Below are 26,903 nucleotides of genomic sequence, written 5' to 3'. Positions count from 1 at the left end.
AAGAAGAAGAAGACTGCGGCGCAGTGCTTTCGCTGCCAAAAGCTTGGCCACGTCGCCAAGCATTGCAGCGGCGCAGTTGCATGTTTGAAGTGTGCGCAAGCACATGACACACGCGACTGCAAGGAGAAGGACACCCCTTGTATCTGCGTCAACTGCGACGGCGCACACGCGGCGAACGCCCGTTCCTGCGCCAGAAGAGGAATTGGCGCGGACCGGACAAGAAGAAGACGCAGAAGCAAGTGACCACCACACATGAAGAGGCGGTCTCTTGTACAGAAGACGCCGTTTCCAGGCGTCTAAAGGACGCTGTACTAGAAGCCGGCGTCAGATTGCTGTGCTGACGCAGGAACTTCGCTCAGCCAAAGAAGACTCCGCCACAAGAGAAGACACCGTCACCCGGACGACTTCTGCACGAGCGAAGGGGTTCGCAACGGTGGCCACGCAAACTGACGAGCCTGCCGAAGGGGAGGCGACACAGTAAAAGGACACCGAAGCAGCTGCACAAGAGGAAGAAGAGTGGGAAGAAGCACCATTCCTCCCGCTTCCGGACATGTACAGCGCAAGTGCTGTAATGAAGAAGATAGCTAGTTCGCCTCGCGACGGTACATACCCCCACCACGAAAATCCCTATCCTTTTGTTCCACCAAACCATCCAAAACCGCCACTCCCACATCAGCCACTTGGCTATCCACAAGGCCTTCCTGGACTTTCCAGGGAGGATTTCAATCTCATTGATTCCTACTATACCTTCACAGCAATGCAGATGCGTTGCGTAATCGTTTCTCTGGATAGCGGAGAATATGCGAAGACAGAATACGTTACGTATGAAGTCAAGCCCGAGGAACAGACCTCAGCCACCAGCAAGAAGAAAAAGGAAAAGCGTCACATCGACAAGCACAAGAAATAGATCATCGGCACTCCTTGCCAGTTCCAGTTACATCAAATAGTCCCAGGAAAAAAAGTTTCGTCAAGATTCTCAGGGGAGTAAAGGCCAATAGGCCACAAACTTCCATTCGAACTTCCTCACAGTGAGGAAAGTCAAAAAGGAGCCGCCAGCCAGCACGGGAAACATGCACAACTCCCAGCATGGCAGCCGGTTAGCAGACGACAAAGACCTCAAAGAAGCCGTCGCATGAGCCGGCAAGTAAGATGACAGCGAATCTTACTCAGTGTGACGGAAATTACGTTGAAAAGCAGGGTTTTGCAGCCAAAAGGGTGGGGAATATTAGGGTGGACCGGAATCCTGAGTAACACCAACCTACTTTCAGAAAACAAGTGTTGCATTATTTACTGAACGCCCCTCGTACATCTACCATCTCCCAGGTGGCATATGCTGTCGCTAGATCAAAAACGATAAGGTGTTCTAATATTTTCTACATCTACATCTACATTTATACTCCGCAAGCCACCCAACGGTGTGTGGCGGAGGGCACTTCACGTGCCACTGTCGTTACCTCCCTTTCCTGTTCCAGTCGCGTATGGTTCGCGGGAAGAACGACTGCCGGAAAGCCTTCGTGCGCGTTCGAATCTCTCTAATTTTACATTCGTGATCTCCTCGGGAGGTATAAGTAGGGGGAAGCAATATATTCGATACCTCATCCAGAAACGCATCCTCTCGAAGCCTGGACAGCAAGCTACACCGCGATGCAGAGCGCCTCTGTTGCAGACTCTGCCACTTGAGTTTGCTAAACATCTCCGTAACGCTGTCACGCTTACCAAATAACCCTGTGACGAAACGCGCTGCTCTGCTTTGGATCTTCTCTATCTCCTCTGTCAACCCGACCTGGTACGGATCCCACACTGATGAGCAATACTCTAGTATAGGCCGAACGAGTGTTTTGTAATCCACCTCCTTTGTTGATGGACTACATTTTCTAAGCACTCTCCCAATGAATCTCAACCTGGAACCCGCCTTACCAACAATTAATTTTATATGATCATTCCACTTCAAATCGTTCCGTACGCATACTCCCAGATATTTTACAGAAGTAACTGCTACCAGTGTTTGTTCCGCTATCAGATAATCATACAATAAAGGATCCTTCTTTCTATGTATTCGCAATACGTTACATTTGTCTATGTTAAGGGTCAGTTGCCACTCCCTGCACCAAGTGCCTATCCGCTGCAGTTCTTCCTGCATTTCGCTGCAATTTTCTAATGCTGCAACTTCCCTGTATACTACAGCATCATCCGCGAAAAGCCACATGGAACTTCCGACACTATCTACTAGGTCATTTATATATAAGGTGAAAAGCAATGGTCCCATAACACTCCCCTGTGGCAAGCCAGACGTTACTTTAACGTCTGTAGACGTCTCTCCATTGATAACAACATGCTGTGTTCTGTTTGCTAAAAACTCTTCAATCCAGCCACACAGCTGGTCTGATATTCCGTAGGCTCTTACTTTATCAGGCGACAGTGCGGAACTGTATCGAACGCCTTTTTGCGGCATTGAATTATTATTGCTTAATGATATGTTGCACGCGGCTGAGTATGTCCTCTCTTTTGACCTGTGGAATGGAAAGTACAGCTAGTGTTGGCACTTACGTAGTCGGTGAGTCCGACGAGGGAGACGCCGTTGGCGGCGAGCAGGATGTCCCCCGGCTGGAGGCGGCCGCACAGCCAGGCGGGCTGCTGCGGGAACAGCCGCTTGACGCGCACCAGGCCGGGCCAGCGCTCCGCCGAGTCGGCGCCGCCGCACACGCTCAGCCCCAGGCCGCGGCTGCCCTTCACCAGCTGCACCTCGAACGCAGAGTCTGCAACACCGCGCCACACGGGCTTCCTCAGCAGGGAGATGTGGATGGTAACCGAGAGAACACTCTACAAGACAACAGTCCTCCCAGCACTAACGTACGGGTGTTCTACGTGGGGAATCACGTGCCAGACCAACCACAGAAAACTGCAAAGAGTGCAAAACAAAGTACTGAGGTGGATTCTGGACGCCCCACCATGGACACCAATACGCGAGCTCCACGAAACAGTGGAAATTGAAACGATACACGACACTGTGAAAAGATTAGTAAACACACTATATGACAAATTAGAAACACTAAGAGAAAACTGTAGACAACTCAGAGACACAGGTACTGTGATACCCCGAACATGGCACAGGCAGAGAGTACCACGCCTAATCATCCAAGACCCTGTAGAGTAGTAATCAATAGTGAATAGTTTAAATGTTTAATATGTTTTTGTCCTAGTTTAGTCCATTCGTGTTTCCCTTTGATATAATATACCTTTGTTATTTTGTCTTGCCAATTCGTGCTCCATTGTTGGGATCCAATAGTGAATAGATAAATGTTTAATTTGTTTTTGCCTTTGTTTTTGTCGTTTCGTTCCCAAGTAATTAGTAGCGTAGGAACCCAAACTAAACCAAGCCGTAGCTACTAAGTCCAATTCCCCCCGCCCCTCTCTCTGTCGGCTGTGCGACCACACTTAGCATCATAGATTAACCTAGAGTTAACCAGACTAGACTAGAAGATATAGAGTCCAAGTTTAAGTGTAGACGCAGACCAGCTGCGGACCTACGCATGCACGACGCCCGTCCTCAGCGGGCAAGCGGCGGGAAACACTGTACCCCACCAAGGTGGGGACGACCAGCATGCCGCAACAACGAGCACAGCGGCCGCCACGGAACGACAACAACATCTCGCCGAGCGGCCGACTGGCGCAACTATACAAAAGGAAGCAGTGGGAAGCAGTACCCGCTTCACCCACTGCAAAGAACCCAAGAACCCTAAACCCACGCCCCATAAATCGAGGATGGTCGGGGACCGCAAGCCCTTATTGTTACCGCCCGCATCTCGTGGTCGTGCGGTAGCGTTCTCGCTTCCCACGCCCGGGTTCCCGGGTTCGATTCCCGGCGGGGTCAGGGGTTTTCTCTGCCTCGTGATGGCTGGGTGTTGTGTGCTGTCCTTAGGTTAGTTAGGTTTAAGTAGTTCTAAGTTCTAGGGGACTTATGACCACAGCAGTTGAGTCCCATAGTGCTCAGAGCCATTTTTGAACCTTATTGTTACCGACCGTGCCCTCCAAAGCCCACCATTTGTTTTTGTCACGTAAAAATGAAATCCCAGAGAATAACAACAGAAACCACACAAAAATACACGTAGATTTGGCGGAGCCGAAGGCACTGTAAACGCCACGTGACACACACATACAAAAATGGGCGTCAGCTGCGGTCGCCAGTACTGCTGATGGACAGAGTTTTTGCCGCTACATACATCACCAAATGGCTAAATCGGGACACTGTCTCCCTATCCCAGTAGCAGGTTGACTGTCTAACGGCTGCAGGGCCAAAAAAATATGGTTTTCAATATTACGTATAGTTATTGACTGAATTTTAATTTCTGTCGTAATCTACTCACTGAGACCTACACTGAAGCATCAAAGAAACTGGTATAAGCAGGCGTACTCAAATACACACATGTGTAAATAGGCAGAATACAGTGCTGCGGTCGGCAACGCCTATATAAGACAACAAGTGTCTGGCTCAGTTGTTAGATCGGTTACTGCTGCTACAGTAGCAGTTTATCAAGATTTAAGTGAGTTTCAACGTGGTGTTCCAGTCGGCACACGAGCGATGGGACATAGCATCTCCAAGGTAGCGATGAAGAGGGGATTTTCCCTATGATCATTTCACGAGTGAACCGTGAATATGAGGAATCTTGTAAAACATCAAATCTCCAACATCACTGCGGCCTGAAAAAGATCCTGCAAGAACGAGACCAACGACTACTAAAGGGAATCACTCAACGTAAAGGAAGTGCAACCCTTCCCCAGATTGCTGCAGATTTCAATGCTGGGCCATCAACAAGTGCCAGAGTGCGAACCATTCAACGAAACATCATCGATATGGGCTCTCGGAGCTGAAGACCCACTCGTATACCCTTGATGACTGTACGACACAAAGCTTTACACCTCGCCTGGGCCCCTCAACACCTACATTGGACTGTTGATGGCTGGAAACATGTTCCCTGGTCGGACGAGACTCGCTTCAAATTGCATCGAGCGGATGGACGTGTACGGGTATGAAGACAACCTCATGAGTTCATGGATCCTGCATGTCAGCGGCGGACAGTTCAAGATAGTGAGGGCTCTGTAATGGTGTGGGACGCGTGCAGTTGGAGTGATATGGGACCCTTGATATGTCTAGATACGGCTCTGACAGGTGACACGTACGTAGTGTCTGATCACCTGCATCCATTCATGTTCATTGTGCATTCCGACGGACATGGGCAATTCCAGCAGGACAATGCGACACCTCACACTTCCAGAGTTGTTACAGAGTGGCTCCAGGAACACTCTCCTGCGTTTAGACACTTCCGCTGGTCACCAAACTCCCCAGACATGAACATTATTGAGCATATCTGGGTTGCTTTGCAATCTGCTGTTCAGAAGAGATCTCCACCCCCCTCGTACTCTTACGGATTTATCGACAGCCCTGCAGGATTCATGGTGTCAATTCCCTCCAGCACTACTTCAGACATTAGTCGAGTCCATGCCACATCGTATTGCGGCACTTCTGCGTGCTCACGGGAACCCTCCACGATATTAGGCAGGTGTTCCAATTTCTTTGCCTCTTCGGTCTGTTATTTTAGGTTCAAAGTTTAACACAGTAACACAAATATTACGATTACAAATTGTATATATGTCTTAAGGCTATGTATGTCACGGAGCCCAAAATACATAAACTAGAATATGGCCTTGGTACAATGAATGAGAGAGGAAAAAGGCTATTTCAGTTCTTCAATAAATTTCAGGTAGAAATAGCGCTTACTCTATTCAAGATTCACAAGAGGCAGTGGTATACTTGGAAAAGGCCGGTAGGTACAGGAAGAGTTCAGTTAGATTCCATCATGATCAGGTATAAATTCTGAGATCAGATACTGGATTGTAAGGCGTGCCCAGGGGCAGATATAGACTCATATCACAATTTGGTAATGATGAATACTAGGCTGAAGTTTAACAGACTAGTCAGGAAGAATCAATGTTTTTCGTTTATCTCCCATGTTCATGGAAGATTACTACATGAATGTTTTCCAATGTATATTGAAAAAACGTTGCCCTTATTCGTATACTAACGGTATGTCTGGTGAATGAATTAAAGAAACAATAAATACATGAAAAAAATATTTGGAATTGTTTTCGTTGATAACCCTTTAGTGTTCGTGATTCGTAGTCAGTTGCAAGCGCCAGTTTTCGGAAAAGTGGTCCGTTATGCATGGTTTTTCCGCGAAATTAATGCCAACGCATGAAATCTTCAGCAATGTTAACGATGTTTCTTTGCCGAATGAGATTCACACGAAGAAATGTCGCTGTTACAAAGCTGCCTTCGCGCGATGCTCGTGGTGTTCTGACTTTCTCTGTTTCGAATGTTTCTACTATCGATCTCATCCAAGAGAATGCACAAGAGTGGATAAAAGTAAGAATATAATGTAAGAACTAAGAATCTATAAGAATGAAATACAACAGTATGAGAATTTAAAATGATGACAATGGCTGAAAACACCATACACACATATATAATAAATTAATAAATGTATGAAGCTTCTTGTGAAACCCAGTAGTAATTTTACAATTAATATAACGCTTTTTATCCCCTATCTCGATAAGAAAAATTCGTGTAGTAATCTTCTACGACCATGGCAGATGAATGAAAAATAAAATAAATAAAATCAGTAATCGGATTTCGAACTCGGGACGCAAAAGTGAGAGGCCGCGACGCTAGTCACTGTCCCACCGGTTGAGCTGAGCTTATCGACCGCTAAAAGACATCTAAATTACGTTGAAAACTTTGACCGTCGTTTTCTTAGAAACGGTAGAGTCTAGCGGATAAGGCGAAACAAGTGTTGGTTTATTTTTACTCCTCTTCCCCTGAGCGAAGTTTCTGGGAAATCGGGCTATAGCAATTGCCGTGTCCTCCTCGTAAGTGTATTTGCAACACAATTTGCAGACGGTATCCACATACATCAATGAATGTAACTGCAAAATTATACCACTGTACAACACACAGTTCAAGAGATACAACGTCGTAAACATTGAGATGCGTGAGGAAAGGCCGCAGATTATCCAGATTATACTTATTCAGTGTTTAACGGTGAGAACGCTTAGCGACTTCGGAAAACTTCAAACCATTTCTAAACTTTTTATAACTTACACGCCTAACTTCCAAAGTTTAACAGATTAACTCATTTATAAAGTTACAACACCTTTGAAGCTGTTTTACTCGTGGAAGTTCGATTCTTCAAAGAATTGTGGGTTTACTGGGTGCCATCTAGTAGTAGAGAATATTTCGTATGGCCATGCCAAATATACCTTTGTGATTGTCTATAAATGTCTCCATGCTTTAAGAAGTCGTTCACACAGGAGGATCGTACAAACATATCATCGTTTGACCACCGAACCGACTGCCGTATGGAAAACATTGTAATAAGCATCTCTGGTGTAGAGAAACAAATGAAAGAGTTGAAAACAAAAAAGCCGCTACATCCGAAATTAATTATTCGGTTTTACAAAGAGTATTCTACTGCGTTGGCCCAAACTTAGCTTGCATTTATCGCTAACCTCTCGCGCACCGCAGATCCCAAGCAACTGGACGAAAAGCGAAGATGACTCCGGTATATAAGAAGCGTAATAGAACTGACCCGCAAAGTTACAGATCAATATCCTTAACGGCGGTTTGCTGCAGAATTCTTGAACATATTCTCAGTTCGAATGTAAAAGTTCCTTGAGACAGGAAAGCTTCTGTCCAGAAATCAGCACGGTATTAAAAAGCATCGCTCGTGAGAAACTTAGTTTGCCATTTTTCTCTTGATATCCTGCGAACTGAGGACTGTGGCAAAAGGCAGATTCCATATTCATAGATTTCCGAAAAGCATTTGACACGGTTCTCCACTGCAGATTGTTAGGGAAGGTACGAGGCATAAGCCTTAAGCACCCAAATGTGTGAATAATTCTAAGACTTCTTGACTAATGGGACCCAATACGGCGACTGTTCACTGGAGACAGGGATATCGTCAGGTGTGCCCCAGATAAGTGTGATAAAACCGCTGTTATTCCCTATGTACATGTATGGTCTGACGTCTACGATTAGCAGCAATCTGCGACTGTTTGCTGATTTTGCTGTAGTGTACGGGAAAGTATCGTAGTTGAGTGAGTGTTGGAGGATACAAGACGACTTAGACAAAATTTCTAGTTGGTGTGATGAATAGCAGCTTCCCCTCAATGTGATGAGTAGGAAAAACAATCCCGTAATATTCTGATTAGATGTACCATTAGTAGTGTGCTATTTGACACAGTCAGGTCGATTAAATATGCAGCCGTAATGTTGCAAAGCGATATGAAATGGAACGAGCATATAAGCATTGTATTTGGGAAGGCCAATGGTCGACATCGGTTTATTGGGAGAGTTTTAGGGAAGTGTGGTTAAACTATGAAGGAGACTGCATATAGAACGCTAGTGCGGTCCATTCTTCAGTATTGCTCAGGAAGGCATCGAAGCTATTCAAAGGCAGGCTGATTTGCTATCGGTAGATCCGATCAATACGCCAGCGTTACGAAGGTGCTTCGGGAACTAAAATGGGACTCCCTGCAGGGAAGGCGACCGTATTTTGGAAGAAAACTATTCAGAAAATTTAGAGAACCAGCATCTGAAGCTGAATGCAGAAAGGTCCTACTACCGCCAACATACGTTTCGCTTAAGGAAGGCATATTGATAGTCTTTTTCCCTCGCTCCACTTTCTAATTGAACAGGAAGGGAAATAATTAGTAGTGGTACAACGTGCCCTTCGTCACGCATCCTATGGTGGCTTGCGGAGCATGTGTGTAGATGTAGAGTCTCACTCTCACTCTTGCTTCCTTTACCTCGCTAACAACGCTGCAGTGTGGTGGTGGTGGTGATGATGATGATGATGATGGTTTCGTTTGTGGGGCGCTCAGCTGCACAGTCATCAGTGCCTGCACAAAGTCCCAATTTCTTTACACAGTCCAATATCTTTACACAGTCCAATATCTTTACACAGTCCAATATCTTTACACAGTCCAATATCTTTACACAGTCCAATCTAGCTACTGTCACGAATGATGATGATGATATTATGAGGACAAGACAAACACCCAGTCCCTGGGCAGAGGAAATCCCCAAACTGGCCGGGAATCGAACCCGGGACCCCCTGATCCAGAGGCAGCAATGCTCGTCACAAGACCACAAGCCGCAGACACGCTGCAGTGTCAAGCCACATAATGACACATCTAACAATATTATTTCGCTTCAATTCGAAAAGTGTCGCACAGACTTAGAGACACTATTTGTTTGCTGTCTACAGGATTGTAAAAATAGGACAAACGATATAACCATGAATTTCATAAATGCGATATATCTGCGACCGGATTAATGGAACATAGGAAATAAACTGAGGTGACAAAATCCATGTGTACCTCCTAACATAGCGTCAGACCTCCTTTTGTCCTGCGTAGTGCAGTATATCACCGTGGCACGGACTCAACAAGTCGTTGGAAATCCCCTGCAGGAATATTGAGCCATGCTGACACAATAGCTGCCCTTAAATGCGCAAGTGTTACCGGCGCAGAAATTTGTGCATGTACTGATATCCCTCTTATGTCCCATAAATTTTCAATAGGATTCACGTCGGGCGATCGGAATGGGCAAATCATTCGCTTAAATTGTCCAGAAAGTTCTTCAAACCAGTTGCGAATATTTGTGGCCCGTTGACATGGTGCATTTCTTGCATGAAATTCCATCGTTGTTTGGAAACATGAGTTCTATGAATGGTTGAAACTGGTCAATGATCAGTTCAGTTGGAGAGAGGGCGTAGTCCATTCCACGTAAACATAGCCCACACCATTACTGAGCCATCACCAGCTTGAATATTGCTTTTTTAACAACTTGGGCCAATGGCTTCTTGGGGTCTGCGCCACATTCTGACCCTACCATTTGCTCTTACCAACTGAAACCGGGACCCATCTGACCAGTCCACGGTTTTGCAGTCGTCTAGGGTCCAACCGATATGATCACGAGCCCATGAGAGGCGCTGTAGGTTACATCGTGCTGTTAACAAAGGCACTCGCGTCGTTCATCTGCTGCCATAGCCCATTAACTCCAAATTTCACCGTACTGTCCTAACGGTTATGTCTGTCGCACCCCCCCACGCTGATTTCTGCGGTTATTTCACGCAGCGCTCTTTGCGGTTAGCAGTGGAAATTCTATTGCAAACGTCGCTACTCTCCGTCGCTAAGCGAAGGCCGTCGGCCACTGAGCTGTCCGTGGTAAGAGGTAATGTATGGGATTTGGTATTTTCCCACACTCTTGACACTGTGGATCGCGGAATATTCAATTCCCTTAACGATTCCCGAAGTGAAATGTCCCATGCGTCTTGCTCCAACTACGATTCCGCGTTTAAATTCCGCTAATTCCCATCGTACAACCATATCACGTCGAACACCTTTTCATGTAAATCACCTGAGTGCAAATGACAGCTCCGCCAATGCACTGCCCTTTTGTACCTTGTGTACTCGATACTACCGCCGTCTGTGTATGTGGATTTCGCTATCCCATGACTTTTGTCACCTCAGTGCAATGTATACAAAGACCGCAATCCCCAAGGCCTTTCTCGCTGCTTCTGCGGTATTAGAATATCTTCAGCAGCGAGCCACAGTCGTATTCTGCACTGCTTTTAAGACTACTCAGTTTTATTGTAAAATTCGTCATCTGTGTTTCCGTTTTCATGGACAGCAACTTGCCATCTGGCCTTGTTCCAATTATGGTCTTTGTGCACATTACTATCCACGTTCCTTAACTCTGTCATACATGTATCGTGTTTGTGAATTTCATAGTCATCTCATTGTATTATGGACAATAATAAAATATCAACGTAATCACTTCATTATTATTTGAAACTTATCCAAACAAATTGGTTCATATGGCTCTGAGCACTATGGGACTTAACATTTGAGGTCATCAGACCCCTAGAACTTAGAACTACTTAAGGGGATACGGAATCACCTATCCCCGCAATGTTAATATATGCCTACTATAGGGAACATTTTCTCACAAACTACTGGAGACAGAGAGGTAAAAATTTTACTGTAGGTGCATTCATATGTTACAACAATACTGAAACAACAGTTTATTGTCAAAGTATTTTCTTACAGAGATATTGTACATTTATTTTTAAGTAAATTTTTTCCATCGCTTTTTACTAGACTATCACCCCTAAGTCTTTTGTAAATCAAGTAATTAAAAAATCGTTGTTTCAGTATGTAATAGGGACCTATGTCACTACGTCATAAAAATTTCAGACTTCTAGGTTGACCAGTACCTGAGATAATGTTCCTAGATGAAGTAAAAAGTAAACTTACGGGAAACGGAGAAAGAAGATTAAAACATTCCTGATCCGTAGCTAATACTCCCTTCACAGTCTTCATAATCATCTTCAAGTCTTCTTTTGGCACCCCTCTGCACCTGTCTTGCTTTTTTCACTAATGTCTTGATTATATTATCAGCATGCCTTAGTCTGTGCTGATCTAAAAAGAACATAGCACGTACCGTACGGGAACCAACACACATACCCAACTTTTGAAGGACCTGGCATTTAGTTATATTTCCAAGATTGAAGGTTGCCACAGCATCATACACACCAAAATGTAGTGTATTAATTCCGACAAACACTGTTTTTGGGAGACGATGCCATATCACACTATTCAAGCACTCGTTGGGGTTCTGCGTTTTTCCGTGAAGACATTTCATCAGAAGACTTCTGTCAGCCAGATCTCTGAAAATGGGCTTTATTTCTGCCATGATGGCTGATGGTAGACTGTGGTGGTGAATGTATTTCTCTCCTGTTGTTAGTCCCCTATTGTATTTACACCAGCTGTTTTCACCTTTGGGGCACAAACCATGTTGTGGATGCTCATCCGTGGATGCGGTGTGGAAATATAAAGCCCATATAGCTCTCCTCATTTCTTCAAGATTGCCTGTATTTTGCCTGATTGCAAGGCCATAGCAGTTCTGAATGTGGTCTATTATGGAATCAGTCAATCTTCCTCTGCCATCCAAGGTTTTCCCATCATCTAGTTTTTTCCCTTTCATAACTGATTTTAACCTTCTCAGCCTGGCACCCATTCTCTTCTGCACATGTCCTATACATTCAAGTTTGCTTATATTTACACTGTTCCCATATGGTTTGCTTTCCAAAACTTCTTTGAATGCTTTAGAGTCACCATCTCCCAGATATTTGACATAGCGAACATTATACCACTGCGAAGAGCGATGAAAAATTTTCTTCACCCCAGCAACCTCCATGCCACCACTACTACCATAATAATTAGCAATACAGTCATCACTGTGTTCATTTTTCAGCCTGCCTGTGCACCTACAGTATTTAGACATTATTGCAACATCAATAACCTTGCCAGTATCAACACTAGTTGCTGTTACAACACCATTGTTGGAGGTGTGGCCCCTTTTCTGCCACGTGCCATCAAACGCCACTGTGAGGTCACGACTGCCGTCATTTTCTTCCACTGCTTCTTCCACAGCAACCTGCATTGACTTCTGTGCTACATCTTCAACTGCAGATCCTAGTACATAATTGTAAGCTTCAAACTTTGAAGGTGCACTTGGAAGATTTAGAACACCACATAGCATATCACCAGCTGCTTTGCCCTTACCAATTGCTCGCAATCCATAAACTAACCTAATATTTACACTATAAAGTTCAGTTTTCTTGTATCCATTATTTACAGTTACTGAAACCGAACTTGGAAACTTACAGCTGTATTTACAAACACTGCATATTAAATTAAACTGGGCAGCCAGGCCAACATGGGATTCTACTTTCAGAGAAACGTTTCCATGACATTTTTTGCAGCACAAACTGTTTTCAAGAGCTTCACACAATATATTCGTATCAATGAGTTCAAAAACTTCATTCCCTCTATCAAGTAAATTATATTTCTCTTCCAAATCTCTTAGTTTTTTATGAGAAGCACTGTTTTCATTTGGTGTAAGTTCGTTCGGCAAATCAGTAATAAGTGGATTCACATTTTCCAACAGTGATGATGATGAACTGCTTTGCTTTGCTAATGAATCATTATTTCTTTTCTTTTGCCAGTTCACACGCTTTTTAAATACTTTTGCTTTAGCTCTAGGCATTTTCACTGCGAAAAATGAAGCACTAAATACGAAATAACTCAACAACAACTACTTTCTTATATCACACTGTTTACAAAACAGTCCCGCCACAAAGTCAAAGAGTAACTTGAGGAAACCAGAGAGAAACATTTTCGGGCAACTAGTGTATAAATAGTCGCTGGAAACCGGGATATTTGAATTCATGTCACTTTAAAGGTACTGCCAAAAAGTTCATGGTCAGCCACGAGAGACGTGTATAACTAAAGCGCAATACCCGATCTCACAAATATATAAAAATAAAATAGTTATAATTGTAGTAGAGCTATGTATGATACGTCATTTTAAAGAGGAAACATGGCAGAATATAATACGCCAATAAAAAAAAATTCGATTTTTTAACCCAAAATCCGATTCCGTATCCCCTTAAACCTAACTAACCTAAGGACATCACAAACATCCAAGCCCGAGGCAGGATTCGAACCTGCAACCGTAGCAGTTGCGGGGTTCCGGACTGAAGCGCCTAAAACCGTTCGGCCACAGCGGTCGGCTCTAAACAAATTCCTTGAGCCCTGGAACCAAAGTCGAAGTATATCAAAAGTCTCGTTCTAAGATGCGTATTGGTGGGCAGTGCATTTTAGAAGTACGTCAAACTAATGTATGAACCAGCAGCAGCCAAAAACCTGAGGATGATCGTCATTGTCGTCACAAGTGAAGTACAGGATTTCATATTGGTATTGGTCTTACCAAATCTCGGACCAATTTCTTTTACGATGTACTCAAAATCATGTTTATAAATTCTGGACAAACTCTGGAACAGGCATGTTTTCAACATCAATTCACGATTTAATCTTTTCAGATTGAAATTTTTTGTGTACAAAGGAATCTTTTCTTTATGTTATAATGCTCCTAGGCGACTTTTTTATGATTTTATACGCAAGATTTGTACAAAAACATGTACCCGTTTGCAACATTATGCTTTTTACACTTGGCTTTTTTTACTGACCAAAATAACTAATCTTGAAATATTAACTATCGTAATAAATAAACTGAACATCACCATCACGCAATATAACAACAATAATATTCAGTTATACATTGGACTTTAACTAACCACCCACTTCCGTGTATTCTGGCGGTCACAAGCTGCTGCCGTCTGCTACGTTCAGTTGTTGATATTTTTATCGTGATACCCAACAGCTGGCAGCACTTGTGCTTGATGGAAAGACTGAACATTCACGAATGTTTCTATGTGGTTTCCCACGGGGAAAAATATTTTTGTTACTCGTAAGACACGTTAAAAGATAATGTACACAACTGTAGCTACAGTGTCTGAAAGGATTAAAGTTTTGGAAGGAATTCGCTTACTAAAGAAACAAAGCATCCAGCAAAGTCAAGGTTCTATTTTTTTGCTAACTTTTTGCTTGTGAAATGCAAAAGCAAGATAGCCGCATTCACTTCTGTGGTGTCGTCCGAAGAACTAGGTACCAATGCAAGGCTGGTAACTGACGACGGAACGCCAAGTAAGCACAGTCGCTGCCAGACGCAACTCCGAATGACAAGAGGTCGGCGTAGAGACGTGCAGAAGAGTTCCATACGCCACCGCTGCAGCAGGCTTGCTTGTGTCAAAGCGGACTGCCGCTCAGTCCAGTCTACAGTCATTGCCGCAGCCGACAGCATCGTCTCACTGCAGAGCCAGCAGTGCGGGAGAGAGAACCATGCAGTGAAGTTTGTAGTCAATCGTACTTTGAGCGAAGACTTTTATCTTGTACCGTATCAAGTGATAAGTTAGCGTTCATAATATCCAATACACATGACAGTCCTGTGACAATAGATTGTTACAAAGTTAAGTATTTAATCTTGTTTCGGTTATAATAACGTGGGCTAATATTTTGTGTGTGTTGTAGTCTCAACTCGGTCTACTCCAGAAACAATCTAAGAACCCACCACTGTACCGATGAGTTGTTTACATATGTATATTTTTTTCGTTCGTGAAACCACTCTTAGTCAGCCTTAAGCAATTAACTAAAGAAAAGTAGATGAACATTATCATGAATTAATGATTTAAATAATCCGGAATGAGATTTTCACTCTGCAGCGGAGTGTGCGCTGATATGAAACTTCCTGGCAGATTAAAACTGTGTGCCCGACCGAGACTCGAACTCGGGACCTTTGCCTTTCGCGGGCAAGTGCTCTACCAACTGAGCTACCGAAGCACGACTCACGCCCGGTACTCACAGGTCCCGAGTTCGAGTCTCGGTCGGGCACACTGATTTAAATAATCTTATTAATTATTATTTAATAGAGTAATTAAAATAGCTAAGAGAGTATAAGTTACAGAAGCTAAAATATGTACCACTTTTTGTTTTTCTAACATTATAAATAGGCTGGAGCCTTATTTCATTCTCTGTTTGTTTTTCGTTTTGTTTCGAGGTGTTCATGTCGGCTCATGTGGTCATTAATGTACGATTTCGTGTTGTCAGAAATATATTGACAAAATAAATTCCAGCGTTTAATTTACAAAGTGTGTAGCTAGTGTCCTCAATTTGTGTACATGAAAGAGACTAAACTCAGTTACATGCTCAAGTAACGTGGATGGATTTCATAAAGAACAGCAAGGGAAGTGTTTTTCCACTAAGATAGGCTGTGAATTTAATAAAGAGAGATTTTTTTTATAAAGAATTAACGCGCTATCGTATAATGAGCTACAGCGCTACAGTCATTTCTCTGAGTAATATCGATTGCTTTTAAATCATCGATCTCTGGATTGGATTGTTCTATTGAAAACCTAAAAAAACAACCTGATGCGAATGATAGCTGCATTCAAATAACATAAGAATGAACATTTTAGCGAAAGATAGAGAATATTAGCATGAACATAAAACTGTGATAAAGCCAGACAATCACGTAAAAATAGTGTGGTTTCTCTCAACATGTACGATTATCCATCAACTACCGGGCTAGAACTTTACAAAATGTTAACTGAGAACCATGTATGAAGATCCTTAACTATGCTACTCTTGTGGCGTCTCCTTTGGCAAGATATCTGCGTAGCATCATGTCTCAGAGATACAATTCAACAAGAAATCGAAAGAAGCGAGACACTGCTACAACGAGATACGCGCACCACGAAGGCGTCGAAGAAAAAGACGGGAGACGCCACATCCGGCACAACAACTTCCACTAGTTCGCTTTCGCCAATTTAGCGGCCGTATTGTGTGGCACGGGTTAACCCTTTTGGTACGGCGGTATATTGGCGCAAACACTACCGACCAACAGTGGCTGCAATTCGTATGAGGGGCAGTGTTGTCGAAAAACACTGTCGGGCCATACTGTTAGCAGTATGCAACTTCTATAGTCCGTGTAAACCTACCTTAACACTCCAACAGGCTACTGAAAGGAATATAGCTTCAGGATCTAGAGGAGACTGTTGTTCGGTGGTAGTAAAACCTGAGGCGTTAAGAGCAGATTGAGTATCCGGTCGATGAAGTTGGGAGAGCGTCAGTGACTTCCGGACAAGAGAGCTGTGTGAACTTTGAGAGAGTGGAACTGTGTAAAGAGGGAAGTTAGTCAGTGAGATCAGAGACGTCTTTTATTTGGAGAAAGATTTTCTCTCTTAGGTTCATTACGTCGCCATTTTACTGGAGCGGACTGTCATCGAGAAGAGAACCGAGGGCGTTAGCGTGAAGCTCTTACGCGGACTACAGTTAAGATCTGCGAGCTAACTCAGCTATTAGACTATTCTGTGCTTCACATTTAATTAAGAGAGACTACGCCAGGGACAATTCGTGAGAAAAAGTTCTTTGTATATGAACATCGTTCATTCCTATGAATAAATGTTGATATTAGCTTTTCCATTGTTTCCTCGGATTGCAGCGAAGTGTTTGAATACCTGCAGCGAAAGTCAAAATCTACCAGTGTATATTAAAATATTGTTCAGTAAAAAACAAAAGATGGCGATGCTGTTTTAAGTTTTCATGGTTTTCCTAAACTATTTCAAGCAAACGGCGAGATAGTTCCTCCTATGAACAGGACCTTTTTGTAGAAATTTAATGTAGTTAAATTTTTATGCTGGGATACCTTTTCGCTGGAGGCCACGGTTATCGAGGTATTGAAGAATAACGGTTTTGAAGGTCTCCATCGTACGTTTTTCTTGAAAAATTTGAAAACTACGGCTTCTAGCGAAAACTTATCCTAGTATAAAGTCTAACTAATTTCATACAAAAAGGTTCTGTTCATTTTTTTTTTTTCTGTAGGACTAGCAGTTTGTGCATAGTGATGAGGAGAATATGAAAATCTTTCTCGTGGTGTACGAAGGTGTTTAGGATTGCACAGGATTAGGTAGTTGAAGCTGAATCAACCTGTATATAAATTATGCTTTTTCCTCATAATGTTTAATACTGTGATATGCGTAAAATGATCCACTAATAAACTGATTACTACTAAGTTGTGTTTATTGACAGTGGGAGCAATTTGGGGAATAGTAGCAGCAGTTCCATAAATTTATTACATTACTGATAGTTTAGTTAGCAATAAAAATAAATTTTAAAAACGAATGGCAAAGTTAAAGAGTTGTTCGAGGCATTAAGGAAGGTATAGTTAATGGTGGCCAGAGAGATCCACATGTTACCTCTCCCTTCGCCTTTTGATGACTGTGTGTCGCCCCTGCAGATTTTTCCTTTCCCAAAAAAGGGTGTTTTGGGAGGGAAGTAAGCAGGACACACAAGGCACTGTGAATGAAACACTGGATGAGGCACCTGTCTGTTCAAACCGCTGCCGACAGTGCCTCCGTCACAGATGAAAATTTGTTTCCGGTTCACAGAAGGGTAAACAACTTCCCGACACGTTAAAACAGTGTGACTCGCGGGCCCTGAGCTTTCGCTGACAACTCCCTTCCCTACTTATTGCGCCTAGTTGGTGAGTCATTGCCTGGGGAAGGCAAACTACACTTACTGCTACTCTGAAAGACCGTATAAACACTATGGGTTAGAGTTCTTTCTATTGTTCCATCTACAATTCATTCACCAAACCCTCTCTCTCCTCCCTCCCTCCTTCCTCCCCCCACAAAAAGTCCTCATTAAAAAAAAGTTTTTGCAAAATGGACTCGCATTCTGCCCGCTAAACAGTCATACGTAATTAGATTATCAGTTTGAAGAAAGTCACAATATGTAGCTGATGCTGACAAGTAGCAAGTGTCCCGAGAACAATGTCACAAAATCTCAAAACTTTTTCCTTATTCTCCACGAAGCTAACATGAATTGGCCCCTCCAACTCAGACCCTGGCCATGCTCTTGGTTATTTCCATTGCATTGAAGGAGGGATACGGAAGAATGATTCCTTGTGTACCCCTGCGCGAGCTGCTGTTGTACTTTAATCTTCACTTTCTCTTTACCAGTAGTGCGTAGGCGACTACTCGTAGATATGAGTGACATTTTTAGAGGATGCTTTTGCAAAGTGTAAGGCGTCTTTCTGCGAGCGTCCTTGAGGTGAAATTTTTCAGCATATTTGTTACTCTGCCCGTCAAATACATCTGTGATCTCTCAAACCATGCTCGATGTTCCCTGTTCATCTGACCATCGACAACAGGGGCGGCAGAAGTGACCCACAAACCTACCGAACTATGTCACTGACGTCCAACTGTTGTAGAATCATAGAACATATCTTGACTCTAACATAATGTGCCATCTCGAAGAGAGTGACCTCCCCTGTGCCAACGAGGATAGATCCCGAAAACATCGTTCAGCTGAAACTCAACATACACTTTTCTCATGCGACGTCTTGAAAGTCATGGACCATGGCAATCAGATGCATACACTACTTCTTGACTTCCGAAAAGCATTTGACTCGGCACCACACCAAAGATAATTAACAAAACTACGATTATGTGAGCCACTATACGATATTTGTGACTGGATTAAGGATTTATTGGTAGGTGTTACCTTAGATGGACAGTCGTCGATAGATGTGTATGTAACTTTAGGCGTGCCCTCAGGGAAATGTGTTGCGATTCCTGTTGTACATGTTTTATGTTACTGAACTTGCAGACAATAATAACCCCACTTCCCGTAGATTATTTATAGTGAAGTACTGTCTGAAAGAAGCTGTAGTAATATTCAGTGAGATCTGGATAAAATTTCAGAGAAGTACTAAGATTGGGAATTTGTATTAAATGTACAGAAATGTAAAATTATGCATTTCACAAAAGAAAAAAAAAATGTTGTATCCTAAGACTACAATATCAATAAGTCAGTTACAATAGGTTCACTGTAAAAGTATCTGGCTGTAACAATTATTAGGAATATGAAATGGAATAATCACACAGGCTCATTCGTAGGTAAGGCAGGTGGCAGACTGGAATACAAGGGAGAACCGATAGAGGTACTCGAAGTACCCTCCGCCACACACCGTCAGGTGGCTTGCGGAGTATGGATGTAGATGTAGATTTGGCAGAAAATTGGAAAAATGCAGTCTGTCCATAAAGGAGACAGCTTAAAAATCACTTATGCGTCCCATTTTGTAATACTGCTCAAGCGTGTGGCACCCGCACCATATGGGACTAGCTAAACGTACGCAAATAAGGGCGGCTCAAATTGTCACAGGTTTGTTTTACTCAGTGGAGAGCGTCAAAGAAATCAAACACCTGAATTGGAAGACTCTTGAAAATAGACGCAAATTTTCCGGTGCAAGTTCCGCATGTCTAGTTGTTCCGCTCTCTGTGTCCCTGACACACACATCCGAGTTGTGCTGGTCGCATGCGTGGAAATCAAAAGACAAGTGGCGATAAACCGCACTGAACACGAGTTCTATCAAATCGTGTGCTCTTGCTGTACAGGATAATCACTGCTGGGTTCTTTCGGCTTCAGTATTTCCAAAATTACAGGCGTACCAGTGGTACGAAACGAGTGCGCACCGTATCTCGTATTGTGTGACTTACTTTTTAATCCTGAGCAAAAGCAACAGTTTTCGGCCTTCATATGCTTCTGCGCTAGCAACAAGCACATCATAATAATTATGTCGTTATCAACGTCAGGATCGATGGACAACATAAATTCACAATATCAGAATTGGAATTCGTAAGTATAAAATGTGAGGAAATCTGGTTATATTGCCATATCTTTCAAAAGCAAATTTGCTAGCTAATGATGCCACATGCGCCAGAATGAATCGGAACAAAACCTGAACGAACCTCACGTAACTTGAAATTCGGTTCCTGAGGTTATACAGTTCACCCGTATTTGAGAACCCAGAAACAAAATGGGGATATGTCTTGCTGAAGGCCTCTCTTAAATCTATGGACGTTTTGGGATTGTTTCGGTTCTGCTGGCTTCGTAATACACCACAATAGTTTACAAACTTTTGATGTCATTTGAGCATTACGGAACTAATGACTACTGATTTCATTTATAAGTCACAGTGCCTGCACCGAACTCTATTGGAAATAACATAGCATATTTGTAAGGACATCAGTCTGAACTCATAAAACTACGTAAACCACTGTTTATTACTTGAACCTTTTTAATCGAAAAATCAGTTCTTAAATTCGATTTTGATTTTTTCCCACTTTGATGTTAGAAAGGTTTTGTGAATCTAAGATTTTCTGACACGAAATGCGAGGATCGCTGATACAGACTAGGTTCATGCAATAATATGGTTATCTTTTTGTACAAAATTTACATTTTCGCAGAATTAAGGCTCATATATTAGGCACTCACAGTTTACTTAACATGTAGAAATAAATAGTTAATCTATATCTTCCGTGAGATATTTTTGTTCACGTTGAAAAACCGAGTTAGAAATGCCATAAAAAAACGGAAAGATGTCGGATAAATTTCATACTGAGGCACTACCGGCTTGTGATGGACAAAAATACAGCATCGGGGCTCACATTTCACTTTTTTACCAGATATAGTTATTTTTACTTTGCGTTACGGTTGCTCTCTCTACAAGTTTTCAACTGTATTAACATGGCCCTCATATCATCGTTCAGTATTTCATTTTGTTAGTAAAGTAGGTATAAATAAAAGCTAAATACCTGTCAAAAACAAAAAAAAACTGAACTTTTCCGATACGTAGTTCTACAGCTAATGAGTAACTTGTGACGCAGGATGTACATGCAGACCAAATTTCTAGCCTCTAACACTACCCTCACTATACGAGGTATTAGTTTTTTTACCTCTACTACATTGGATCGTGTTGAAAAAATTCCTACAAAATATTTCGAAGACAGTGCAAGCTGTGAATTAATCCTACACATTAATATGTTTGGACACTGTACAAGATTAACTGCATATTTGAAACCCGGACTCACGATTGAAACGGAATTCGACCGTGCAACCTCTGCTTCACGAGATACTGGGGACGTCCTGTAACGCTGTAGGTTGAGCTCACGTCTATTCCTTGACGTCTGTGGGCAGTTAGAGCCGGAACCTCGAGCCACCCTCACAGAAAAACTTCTGCAGCAGCTTCCTCCTGTGTCTAAAGACGCAGATGTAAGCTAAAAGTACAGTGAAATACGGAGACAATATCACAGTACTTCTTAAAAAGAATTTTCCAAGTTTTTAGTTGACAAGATGAAAGCTTACATTTATGGGGAACAGCAGGCGACAGTAGATACTCATGCGGCTGTGTCCATTGCTGTAAACTCATTTCACGGCAGAAGAATTGTTTCCGAGAGTTGGGCAGTAAATCTGGGTGGTCCCTGCAGGATGCAACAGGGCGCTCCCGGAGATTTAGTGCTGACTCCACCGCAGTTCGTTACACGAGATGAATAACACTGCGGAGATGTCCTCGGCACACTTCGCGAAGGAGCCGAGCTCTTGCTAGTGTTGTTCTGCAGTGGACGCAAAAACAAACCGCTGTCCTTCCTCTGAAAGAGACTGCTGAGCCAACGAGATGGTTCCCATGGTGAGATGGAAGCCTGTCGCTTCTTTCAAAGTTCCGCGGCTTTTGTTACAGTTCGGTGTCGTCTCAGCATCGCCAACAAAGAAGTCTCGACAAAATGTTACACACATATATATTATCACTGTCTATGAAGCATCAGAATTGTTTAATACATAATTATATCTGTTTACTTACAGACTTACGTTGTGTTGAAAAAGCAGCTGTTAAAACCAAAAATTGCAAGAAAACAAAATTTGCAAGAAACCAAAATGGTTACAATGACAGCTGAGACAGAAGCGCTCAATGAATCTGAAAGCAAAGTACACTTCCCGACAAAAAAAAAAAAAAAGTGCTCAGGAGGCGAGAAAGAAACGAATTGAGACTTCATGGGTTGAAAGGGCATGTGATGTTATTTCAGTGGTTACAAACTAGTCATATTTGCAAAGAAATTGCCGGCCGGTGTGGCCAAGTGGTTCTAGGCGCGTCAGTGTGGAACCGCGCGACCGCTACGGTCGCAGGTTCGAATCCTGCCTCGGGCATGGATGTGTGTGCTGTCCTTAGGTTAGTTAGGAGGAGGAGATTAGTGTTTAACGTCCCGTCGACAACGAGGTCATTAGAGACGGAGCGCAAGCTCGGGCGAGGGATGGATGGGGAAGGAAATCGGCCGTGCCCTTTCAAAGGAACCATCCCGGCATTTGCCTGAAGCGATTTAGGGAAATCACGGAAAACCTAAATCAGGATGGCCGGAGGTGGGATTGAACCGTCGTCCTCCCGAATGCGAGTCCAGTGTGCTAACCACTGCGCCACCTCGCTCGGTAGGTTAGTTAGGTTTAAGTAGTTCTAAGTTCTAGGGGACTGATGACCTCAGATGTTAAGTCCAATAGTGCTCAGAGCCATTTGAACCATTTTTTACAAAGAAATTGGCTTATGACCCCAATTATCAGTATGACAGCCTACCCCCCTTTACCTGGATGCATGAACTGATGCAGTTGAAAGGGGTGTCATGAAGTCATTGTATGCTCTTCTGAACCAAGCTGACCCACAACTCTTGTAACTGGTCCTTGATGTCCTGTATGCTGGAACTGGGACTCAGTTGACGGCCGAGCTGGTCCCACACATATTCTATCGGGTACAGATCTGGGGATCTTGCTGGACACACAAGTATCTCAACACGACACATAATTCATAGAGACACGGGCCATATCCTGACGAGTATTGTCCTATTGAAAAATAGCACCACGATATTGTAGTATGACACATGACGAGGCCATCAGCGTTTCCTCAATCATTACCAATCATGACCTGAAGACATACCCGACGCCTCAATACACCATGACACTAGAGGTAACACCGCTGTTCCTCCCCAAAGCGCTGGAAGGGTAGAACTTCTCCTGAGGTCGCCGCCATACTCGCCGAAGATGGTTATCCGACGTAGTGTAAAACCACGATTCAGCACTGAACCCAGTGTGACGCCAGGCCGTGCTACCAGGTCATAGCACTACTCCAAATGCAGCCATGTGTGTTATTGTGTTAACGGCAGACTACACATAATGACAGTAATTCCAGCTCGTGCTAGTCTCTGACCAGTGGTGCTGTATGACACAGAACGCTGCAAGGAGCCGATTACTTATCCTCGGATGGTAGGCACAGATGTGAAGGGCTTACGTCCACTACTCCATGGTCGACCGGGATCTTTAAGAGAATGCCTGCCCTCTTGATCCCATGAAGTCAAACATCAGGCCACTGTCATATCTGAATGCCCTACAAATCTAGATATTTCACGATTCGAAGAGCCGGCCAAATGGACACCTACAATGACGCCCCTTTCAATCTGTCAGGTGCTCATAATACTGTCTCATACGAAAACACGGCATCTCCGTGTCCCTCACTCTAATCAATCAAAATGTGACTCTGTTCAGGCCTCTTATATACACTATCAGCCCTTGTAACAAAACACAAATAACGCTAATATACTCTGGTGGCTGTTCCACCCTTCATATAGAATTGCAGACCGTATCATTTACATACCCGCCGATGGTGTGTGTACAAAGTTACATTGATATCTAACCACGTCTTGTGCGTACTTTACCTTTTTTGTTAGCCAGTGTATTATCTGACGAAGTCAAAAAGTTTCCAGCTTCCGTCAGTGTCGCTGTTTATTTATTGTGGCAGTTCCTCGTTTGGCCTCAATAGCCTGAGAGGACCGCGTATTTGGCCTCATCACCACGGAGAAATCGGAAGTAGTCACCGGGAATCTAATTCAAGGTCTCAGCAGTAGTAGACCGGCACAATAGCAGTGACCACTGGTCCACGAACGAGATTTAGGTCATTAATAACATGTAGGGCGTTAAAGACGAGTAAACGAGTGGAGTTTAACGTCTCGTCGACGACGACGTCATTAGAGACGGAAGACGATAGAGAGGGAGCAAAACACGCTGGATAATGGTGAGCATGTCACATAGCTCTCAGGCTTTTTGAAAGAGTTACCGCGGCATTCACCGGGGCTGAAGTAATCCAGAGAAATGGCAAACGGAGACTGAAGTACCACTCTACACAAATGCACGTCCAGGCCACTGTTAGAATAAAATCGAGCGAGGTGGCGCAATGGTTAGCACATTGGATATGCATTCGGGAGGAAGACAGTAAAAACCCGCATGCGGCCATCCAGATTTAGGTCTTCTGCGATTTCCCAAATCGCTCGAGGCAAAAACCAGAATGGTTCCTTTGAAAGGGCACGGCCGATTTCCTTCCCCATTATTGACACAATCAGAGCTTTTTCTCTGTCTCTATGACCTCGATGTCGAAGGGACGTTAAACCCAATCTTCCTTCTTTCCTTCCTGACAGAAGAAATAATTTCTGCAGACGAGTTGGTAGTCGTTATCTTCAATTGTCTTTATAAGTAAGTAATGAATCGTTTATCAGGTAATAACTACTTACATCATTATAACTGTATTTATGCATGGTGTGACATTTGGGCCTGCAATTAGCGCAAGCTGTGAAAGTGTACCTGAAGCACTTTCTAAGGACGGTCCCAACAGTTTCTTCCCACACATGAACTGCAAGGTTTACACTGTTCACATGAGGCCATGTGCTCTCTCTACGAATTACAACGCAGAATTTGAAACGAAAACAGGATTGTAGATTGGAGCCACACGAATATAAACTATCATTTACTTAATTTTGCGAGTCGCTGGTAACGGTATAATACAGGGTGATTCAAAAAGAATACCACAACTTTAAAAATGTGTATTTAATGAAAGAAACATAATATAACCTTCTGTTATACATCATTACAAAGAGTATTTAAAAAGGTTTTTTTTCACTCAAAAACAAGTTCAGAGATGTTTAATATGGCCCCCTCCAGACACTCGAGCAATATCAACCCGATACTCCAACTCGTTCCACACTCTCTGTAGCATATCAGGCGTAACAGTTTGGATAGCTGCTGTTATTTCTCGTTTCAAATCATCAATGGTGACTGGGAGAGGTGGCCGAAACACCATATCCTTAACATACCCCCATAAGAAAAAATCGCAGGGGGTAAGATCAGGGCTTCTTGGAGGCCAGTGATGAAGTGCTCTGTCACGGGCTGCCTGGCGGCCGATCCATCGCCTCGGGTAGTTGACGATAAGGTTTCATAACTAACCTTTTTCGTAGGACTCTCCATACAGTTGATTGTGGAATTTGCAGCTCTCTGCTAGCTCTGCGAGTCGATTTTCCTGGGCTGCGAACAAATGCTTGCTGGATGCGTGCTACATTTTCATCACTCGTTCTCGGCCGTCCAGAACTTTTCCCTTTGCACAAACACCCATTCTCTGTAAACTGTTTATACCAACGTTTAATACACCACCTATCAGGAGGTTTAACACCATACTTCGTTCGAAATGCACGCTGAACAACTGTCGTCGATTCACTTCTGCCGTACTCAATAACACAAAAAGCTTTCTGTTGAGCGGTCGCCATCTTATCATCAACTGACGCTGACGCCTAGTCAACAGCGCCTCAAGCGAACAAATGTACAACTAAATGAAACTTTATAGCTCCCTTAATTCGCCGACAGATAGTGCTTAGCTCTGCCTTTTGTCGTTGCAGAGTTTTAAATTCCTAAAGTTGTGGTATTCTTTTTGAATCACCCTGTATTTGCTGCTATGTGGTCTGCGTGTTGTTTTCAAGCTGTTAGTTTACGCAAAAAGTTTTCCAGCAGTTGCAGCTAATACGAAAATATTTTGCAAAATAATTCCATCAGTACAGCAAAATTACACCTCAAATTCCAACAAAAGTTTTCGGGATGCATATACCACACTGGTAACCTCCTTTTACAAAAGTGAAAGTTGGAATTCGCTTAGCTCAAATCGTCATCCGCAGGTACACGCTTAAAAAGTACACGTGAGAACTACATGGCAGTACCTACTTCCACAGGGACTGAAATGTACGCAGCGAAGCGCCAAGTTCCTCCTTGAAGCTCTTGTTTGATTCTGAAGTTAGTTTCGAGGTTTTACGTCGATGGTGTTAGAGACGGCCATGCAAGTTATTTCGCTGATGTTTGTGTATGATCCATCTAAAAGGAAAATGTCAGTGGGATCTGATTCGCAATACATTTTTTGCACGTTATGATGATCTAAGATACAGTCGGTTAGCTTTTTCAGTTATTGGAAGGACTTGGTGGGAAATTTAGAAAACCTGCCGCTTGCTAGGCCTCTAATTATGTTGGCAAACGTAGCGAGGTGTTAGTGAGACAGTAATGAATGGCTTTGTTTGTTATGTTTTGTTGTTTTGTTTTAATCAAGTTCTGGTGTAAAGAAAGTTAAAAGCCCGTACATTGGTAAAATTTTCATAACCACACGAGCATTAATAACTCTGTCAGATTTCTCGCTC

At 43.2% G+C, this 26,903-nt stretch overlaps 1 protein-coding gene across 1 annotated transcript in view; it reads right to left on the bottom strand.

Moving 5' to 3' along the window:
- Positions 1 to 26,903, bottom strand: part of LOC126427947 (tyrosine-protein phosphatase non-receptor type 13-like) — a 723,279-nt gene that overhangs the window by 46,853 nt on the left and 649,523 nt on the right. Inside the window, exon 4 of the mRNA XM_050089870.1 lies at positions 2,548 to 2,756. Coding sequence (XP_049945827.1) covers positions 2,548 to 2,756 — 209 coding nt within the window. The remainder of the gene's footprint in view (positions 1 to 2,547; positions 2,757 to 26,903) is intronic.

This window comes from Schistocerca serialis, chromosome 1 (genome assembly GCF_023864345.2).
Source record: "Schistocerca serialis cubense isolate TAMUIC-IGC-003099 chromosome 1, iqSchSeri2.2, whole genome shotgun sequence".
NCBI classification, from domain to species: domain Eukaryota; kingdom Metazoa; phylum Arthropoda; class Insecta; order Orthoptera; family Acrididae; genus Schistocerca; species Schistocerca serialis.
Note: the sequence above shows the minus strand (reverse complement) of the source record. Positions and strands in the feature narration are given on the sequence as shown.